The sequence below is a fragment of the Lipotes vexillifer genome, unplaced genomic scaffold (assembly GCF_000442215.2).
Source record: "Lipotes vexillifer unplaced genomic scaffold, Lipotes_vexillifer_v1.1 scaffold815, whole genome shotgun sequence".
NCBI lineage: Eukaryota > Metazoa > Chordata > Mammalia > Artiodactyla > Lipotidae > Lipotes > Lipotes vexillifer.
The window spans coordinates 1676691-1684835 of NW_006773723.1; the positions used below are offsets into that span (position 1 = coordinate 1676691).

The following is an 8145-nucleotide window of genomic DNA, read 5'->3' on the forward strand; positions in this document are numbered from 1 at the left end:
GGTACATGGCACTTGACTGTGGATAAGTGTTGGCCCTGCATTTCAGGACCACTTGCTGATAATGCCCTAAGGGACGATCTCACAGCAAGCTGAAAGCAGGAGTTGATGTTCATAGTGTAACAGAGAGTGAAGGGAAGCCTCTGGAAAGCTACCTGTGGCATTACTCAATTCCTCTTTTCTTGCTTGGCGAGAACAGGCCTCTAACCCGTACTTGCCCACAAGAGGAGGGAGCACTGTGGCCTCGGGGGGCCGATTCCGTTGCCCATCCTGCAGACACGAAGTGGTTTTGGACAGACATGGGATCTACGGGCTTCAGAGGAACCTGCTGGTGGAAAATATCATTGACATCTACAAGCAGGAGTCCACCAGGTAGGGAATCTCCTGTGTGTCAGACACATCTGAAGCTTGTCTTCATTATTTGTTTGTTTGTTTTAGTGGGTCGCTATACTGAATGCTTGTTTACCAATCAGGGGCTAATTGTTTTATAGGAAAATGTTTTTCCAAGTCAGTCCTTCCCAATGGGAGTGAGAGTGGCTCTTGGGAGGAGAGAAGGAAGCTGGGGCCCATGCTTTTGTATCAATTTCAGAATGAAGTAACTCATTAACACTAATCCAGTCCAGATGGTGATATTGAAAGAGGCATAATGCTGCCCTACCCCCAGCCTTGTATTACATCCCTTGTAGACGTTTCTGCACTACACAGCTTCTTTATAGCTCCAGATTCTACACAGCAGAAAAATTAGAGTGCAAAACTACAGAAAATGAACAGAAATGGCATCTCCCCAAATCGGCCTGTGCTTAGTTCAGACAGTCTCATTTAAACATTATCTAGAGGATAATAATAAAAACAAAATCCTCTGACATAGTCAGTCATGGTAGTGACTCTGGGAATTAGCAAAGCAAGGTAGACTCCTGGGATTTAGCAACTTAGAGTTTAGAGACAGGGGAGGAAAAAAAAGGATGGAGCTCAGGTTATGTTTCCCTGTTCTCTAGGTTATTCTTCCGGAATACTTCCGGCATTCACCTGCTGATTGACACGCAGCATATACATCAGTCATTTTTTATTTTTTTGAAAAGGGCTTCTTATTCATCGAATCACACTGGCTGTAGAATTCCTTTCCTAGAGACAACACAGGGGGAGTTCATTCCTAGAAGTGCTGGTGTTGAGGAGCCCTTTTTCAACTGTACACAAGGCAGTCAAGTCCATAGCGCTTGACAGCAATACTGAGACCATCTAGAAATGATCTCACTGTGCTTCCTAGTAGGAGACACGGATTCACGGAACATCTGCAGGGCTCGAAGAGCCTTGTGCTCTTAGAAGGAAAGCTGTTCTATAAATCGAACATATAATTATTATAATTGCTGTGGCTATTCATTTCTGCTTAAGATTCAAAACTAAATTAGATAGTGCCAGGATATAGATGGCGCTGGGAAGAATTGCTGATGACGTATTGCGGAGATACAGAGTGGGCTATTTCCCTCGCTTCCAAAATCTCTTGAGAAGAAGGAAAGTACCACTGTTGTAATTAAGATCTGATCTCATTTTATCTCATTGTTTTAAGATGCAAATAGATACACTGTCTCTTAAAAAAGTTAACCAGCCAATTAATAACCAACTAATTATTAAGGCTGTTTATATAACAACTGATTCAGTGCCTGCGACAGTGCCTTGCACAGAACAGTTGCTCCGTAAGTACCAGATGTTTAAGCAACACCATAAATCTTCTTACACGTTCTATTTATTGCAATAATGTTCTGTTTTGCTACTTGCCACAGTGAGAGCTTGAATGATGTGAAATAATAACAATAATTGTTATGTAATCCCGAGAAGAGGAGATGTTAAAATCTGTAGCGTAACACTACCTGACACATCCTGGTTTTAAAGTCTATGCAATGCATCTGCCAAAACTAGTGCCTAGGTGAACAAATTAAAAGCAATGAACCAATCTCTAACAATGAAGCTCACAGCTGAGTAGCCTAGTGGTGTTCTTGTGATTATCAAATTCTTCTTATGCTGCTGTTTCTTGAACCTGAGACTTGCCTATGGGACATTTTTAATTGGTAGCAAAACCACAAATTGTACAGAGAGCTCGGGCACACGTTTGGACATAAACCCAGTTGTTCCCTTAGGGCTGGCAGATTTACCAGCCCAGAATCCTAAGCCTCAGGGTATGTGAGGTGACTCTGGAATAACTTTGAAATACAGAGTGAGATGAACCCTGGCCCACATTAAGGTGGAAGCAGAAAGGGCAGGGGCTGGTCAACTCTGGCCTCCCGCAGAATGGCTAGAGATTGTAGGTCTCAATAAAACCTGGCCTTCTTATCTAGAATTCTGCCTGGTGCTGAGCTAGCCAGAGCTTGCGGGGGGGTTGGGGGGGGCAATGCGAGAAGGAACTAATTTCACTAATATTAATAATGAACACAACGGGACTTCCCTGGTGGTCCAGTGGCTAGGGCTCTGCGCTTCCACTGCAGGGTGCACGGGTTCAATCCCTGGTCGGGGAGCTAAGATTCCACATGTCCCATGGCCAAAAAAAAAAAAAAAGAACATAAAAATTAACTTTAAAATACAGCAAGTCAAACCAATATGTGTTGAATATGCATCAGCCACTGTTGAGGGTGTTATACACATGAATCATGTGTAATTCTTTAATTCTCACGAGTATTTTAAATATTTTATTCAAAGTAATTCCTATGCATATGCATAATTTTAAACATTCCAATCACACTACAAGGCCTCGAAAGAGAGCTGCATTCCCGGCCCTACTCTCTCTTTGCCCCCAAGTCTCACTCCCCAGAGTCAGCCACATTTAATTCTTTCAGCTGTTCTTCTGCCATTTATCACCCAGTGATGTGCGTATGCTACTAGCAGGCTCCTATTCTTTGGTTTTTCAGTTTTAGACATTATCTATTGACTTCACTGTAGACAATTAGGGCTGAGCCCCCAGGTGGTTGGCTTTACCTTCTACTTTTCTTTTACTCTCCCCTGGGTTGAAGCCCTTGTTTCCTGGATCCTTTGTCGTCCTCTTCGTTGGTTTACTCTACTGTTTTTGTGGAGCACATCCTCAAGTAATCCCCTAAAGTGTGCAAAAAGTCTTCCTCTTTCCAGTCCCGCCCCCACCCCACCCCGCCCTGCACTCCTACCTTCTGGGTGCCTGGCCTCTGCAGTCCCAGAGCCTTTTCAGGGGGAGCCTGTAAAGCTTGAGCAGCTTGTCCTGTGCGCCTTTACCCTGCAGGCTCTCAGCAGAACCAAGATGCATTTCAAGCAGGTCACTTCCCTTCGTCCAGCTGTTCCCAGTTTCCAACATTTGGTTGCATCTCTCCTCTGCTGTTATTTTGCTCATTTTTTGTCCTTATTGATGTATACCTTTTTATTCCCTTCCTCTCATTTTAGTGGGATTTCAGCAGCAAACATAAATAAATAAATGCATGCGTTCATTCTGTCATATTTAATTAGAAGACTCCTAGTCCAATTTTCAGATATGAGTAAAAGCTGAGCCTGAAAGAGTTGAAGGAACTCGCTTAAGGCCATACAGCCACCACTTGGAGAAACTGAGTTGGGATTAAACTTTGAGATCAGTTTGACTGTAAAAGTACTGCCTGAACACGGAAGCAACCTAAGTGTCCATTGACAGATGAATGGATAAAGAAGATGTGGCACATATATACAATGGAATATTACTCAGCCATAAAAAGAAACAAAATTGAGTTATTTGGAGTGAGGTGGATGGACCTAGAGTCTGTCATACAGAGTGAAGTAAGTCAGAAAGAGAAAAACAAATACCGTATGCTAACACATATATATGGAATCTAAAAAAAAAAAAAAATGGCTCTGAAGAACCTAGGGGCAGGACAGGAATAAAGATGCAGACGTAGAGAATGGACTTGAGGACACAGGGAGGGGGAAGGGTAAGCTGGGACGAAGTGAGAGAGTGGCATGGACATATATACACTATTAAATGTAAAATAGATAGCTAGTGGGAAGCAGCCGCATAGCACAGGGAGATCAGCTCGGTGGTTTGTGACCACCTAGAGGGGTGGGATAGGGAGGGTGGGAGGAAGACACAAGAGGGAGGGGATATGGGGATATATGTATACATATAGCTGATTCACTTTCTTATACAGCAGCAACTAACACAACAATGTAAAGCAATGATACTCCAATAAAGATGTTTAAAAAAACCAAAAGTACTGCCTGAAATGCCTCATCAGCACCAGATGCCCATCCTTCAGGAAAGTTGAGGATGGTCCCCAAAACCCCAGAGAGCAGAGGGAACAGGCTACAGACTCCCTGAGACTAGCCTGCACGGAACGGCTGGGGGCCACAGCCAGCATTTGGTACTGAGACCCGAACCACAACTGAGAACTCAGACACCCTCACCTCATGAAGTTGCCTTTGCGTCTTTATTCTACATGCCACATTTGTCCCAAGTCTGTTATGTGGCGTAAGGTGTCTGAAGGTTTTCATTCTACACCCATTTGTAAGCGGGGGATGCCTCTCGGCCTGTGTTGCCACCTGAACAACAACAACCTAATAAGGAATATTGCAGGCAGCCCTTGGTCTGTATTGCATAATGAAAAAGTAATCACAATTGACAACTAAATGAAGAGCCCATGGCTGTTTCCACATTTTCAGTATTGCATACCCTGCAAATATCTGAGCTCTACAATATCGTCCCTGGTCAGAGCTGCTAACATCAGAGCAGCACATGGGACGCAGGCTACCCTCAGGAAATGCCTGGGGGAGAGGGGCCGCAGTAGCATCAGCTAACTGCCATCTCCCAGTTAACGTGCTCTGGACACTTGCTTGACATTTATTACGAGGTGGAGGTGCAGGGGAGGGAAGGTTTTAGAGGTAGAGAAGCCTTTGAACCACCACTCCTAGTCTCTAGATAACCGCTGGAGGCCTTTGTCATTTATAAGTGGAGTCTCCAGGATGTTGTCTGGTCTTTTCCTTTGCCACTCAGGAGAGCCAAGTGACTAAGCTTTCCCCATAGTTCTCACGCCTTCTCCAGATGAGCGATTTTGTGTTAGAGCACAGGGAACACTGTCCACGAATCTGGCAAATTCCCTTTTACTTCTCATTCATTCAACAAATATGTACTGTGCACCTACTCTATGCAAGGCACTGTTCTTGGCACTGGGAACCCAGCAAAAAAGGACACAGACCATGGCCCCTGCCCTCATAGAGCTCACATTCCAGTGGAGGAAATAGACCATAATATATATAATGGAATATTATTCAGCCATACAAAAGAATGAAATATTGCCATTTGCAGCGACATGGATGGACCTAGAGAATATTATACTTAGTGAAGTAAGTCAGACAAAGACAAATATTATATGATATCACTTATATGTGGAATCTAAAAAATAATACAAATGAATCTATATACAAAACGTAAAAAGACTCACACCAGACAGAAAAATTTATGGTTACTAAAGGGGAAAGGGAAGGGGGAGAGGGCTAAATTAGGAGTATGGGATTAAACAAACTGCTATATTAAAAAAATAGATAAGCTACAAGGATTTCCTGCATAGAGCAGGGAATTATATTCAATATCTTGTAAAAACCTATAATGGAAAATAAGCTGGAGATATATATATGTATAACTGAATCACTTTGCTGTACACCTGAAACTAACACAATATTGTAAATCAACTATACTCCAATAAAATAAAAATTCAGTTCCAAATCTGAGATGCTTCTAAATAATCATATGTTTGGGAAAATGAGGAAGGATTTTGGATTTGTATTTAAATTTTCCAAACAATTCTGAAAACTATTAACAGCCTCAGTCTTTGAATAGGACATGTCAAAATTCCAGATTTCGTACGAGTAGGCTAAAACCACCCTTCCCCCCATGATCTCCAGAGGGAGCCTATAGCATCACAAGGTGACATAATTTTGATCTTGATGTATTCTAACACCTAAACCACGATGATGGTTAGGGAAATATACCAGGTCCTACCACGTGATGTGAACCTGGGCTCTCCAGGTGATTTCGCAGCTAAGAGGGTATCCTCATGCTTCTTCATTGCTTGGACATGGTGGTACCCTGGAAGTGCAGATCTCACTAGCACATACAAACCCTAAGCTCCATTATGACCTGGGCAGCTTTGAGAAGTTTTGGTTGGTTTGGTTTGGGAAAACTGAAACTTGCGGATTATCTGTGAGATTTGGACTTCCAGGTTACCGCCATGTCCCAGAACAACATTTTGCACTTTTCTTATTGCCTAAAGTATTCAGTGTAATTGTTCACATTCACTGAGCGCATACTACCCACTCTTAACCACTGCTGAGTCCTCAGGAAGTTATGTACATTTAATCTTGGGGCTAATGGCAGGAGGAGACACAAACAGATCAAAAAAGCACTCGCTGATATTTTTCCTCTTTACACATTACTACTTCCAACCAGCGCCGAGATGAATAATCAGAGATTGGGCTCCCCCAGCCCACCCCCACGCTCACTCCTTTCGCTGGGGCCAGAGGCTGCAGCGGTGGGGTAAATGGGTCTCCCCAAAGCTGGTGCAAACTTGACATTTAGTTTATCGGCAACCTCTTTACCCGTAATTGTAAAGTCTCTCTTGAGAGACTTGCGAGCATGTAGAGATGGTGCTGAAGCAGATCCTAAGGAAAGAATCCGGAGCTCGGCTTTCAGGAATTGCACTAGCCCCGTTTTTAAGCCTTGAAATGGGCCAAGGCGGGGAACACTCACACCACAGAAATTGGCAAATGCTACAGGTCACAGTCTCCATGTCCTTACCCCCAGGCTGGTTGGAAATTTGTCAGGACACTGCTGATAAACCCGTAGAGAATTTGAAGGGCTCTGAGTGCATGAAAGGGGTTCTGAAAGTCTGCTGGGGTAGGGTTTCTGGGGGTACAGGGTCTTGCGGGGTAGGATGCGATGCTGATCACCCCGTTGGGCCACCCGGCTCAGCTCTGCCGCAACCGGAGCTGACACTAATCCACGTATCTCCTCCCAGACCAGAAAAGAAGTCCGACCAGCCCCTGTGTGAGGAGCACGAAGATGAGCGCATCAACATCTACTGTCTGAACTGCGAAGTGCCCACCTGCTCTCTGTGCAAGGTCTTCGGGGCGCACAAGGACTGCCAGGTGGCTCCCCTCACTCACGTGTTCCAGAGGCAGAAGGTAAGAGGCCTTTCCGCCCCTCCTCCGAAGCCCCTTCCGAGTGCGTGCGTCATTGACTCGCTGCCCCCCAAGGAGAGATGCCCAGTGCGCAGGGCCACAGGGCCCTCACGCTGGGCGGTGCGGAGGGTAGAGCCGGAAGGGATGCTGCGCACCCTCCACGCGCTTAATGCCCTGGAGGCTGGTGGGGGAGGTGGGGGAGGGAAGAGATGCAGAGGGTCAGGAAGGGGTCCGGAGGGGAAGGGTCGCTGCGTTTGCGCCCGCTGGAGGTTGTTGAAGATGTGCATTGTTATGGGACTCGGTCCGAGCTCAAGCTGCTCAAACATTATTTGAGGTTCAGACTATAGGTAATAAAAGGATAACTTTTTACTCCACTCAGAACATTTTTCTTCATTCACCAACCAAAGATTCCTTTGGCCTTCCTCAAGGCCTTTTCTCGCGCACTCCTAGTTGGTAGAATTACAATGAATGACATTGCGTTACACGTTCCCTTGGGCTGGCCCTCCCGCCTTGGTTAAACTGGCCTCCTAGCCTTTCAACCTAGGCCAGCACTGAGGGCACCGTCCATGCCCTCACCCCAGGGCCTCAGCCCCCTCATTCTGACCAGATACAGGGTGTCCCAGCTTATCACTCACCTGCCAACCTGGTTTCACCCAGGGCAAGTAGAAGCTTATCCATTTGATGCAAATAAACTGTGGGGTTGCGGCGCTCAGAGAGCTGCAAGCAAGTCTTGGCACCTAGAATTTGAGAAGCTCCACATCTCAGCTTCTTTCTGTAAGAATCAGAGATTCCACATTTGGTCAGTGTTTTACACCAAATACAGTACAGAGTTGGAATTAAATTTGGAAACCAAACTTTGGGCAACACCAGTTGCAACCAGTGAGTACTAACTGCTAAAGAAGCAGGATTTGGCAAGATAGCCATAACATTTATTTATTTTTCAATCCACTTAAGACTTATCCCCCGTTTCCCTTTTACCTGCCCCCCCCCCCCCCC

General features: G+C 45.1%; 1 protein-coding gene across 3 annotated transcripts in view; it reads left to right on the forward strand.

The window, feature by feature from the left end:
- TRIM55 (tripartite motif containing 55) overlaps positions 1 to 8145 on the forward strand; it is a 42463-nt gene that overhangs the window by 739 nt on the left and 33579 nt on the right. For all 3 annotated transcript variants that reach the window (XM_007448475.1, XM_007448473.1, XM_007448474.1), the window contains exons 2-3: positions 197 to 369; positions 6987 to 7152. In XM_007448475.1, coding sequence (XP_007448537.1) covers positions 197 to 369; positions 6987 to 7152 — 339 coding nt within the window. The remainder of the gene's footprint in view (positions 1 to 196; positions 370 to 6986; positions 7153 to 8145) is intronic.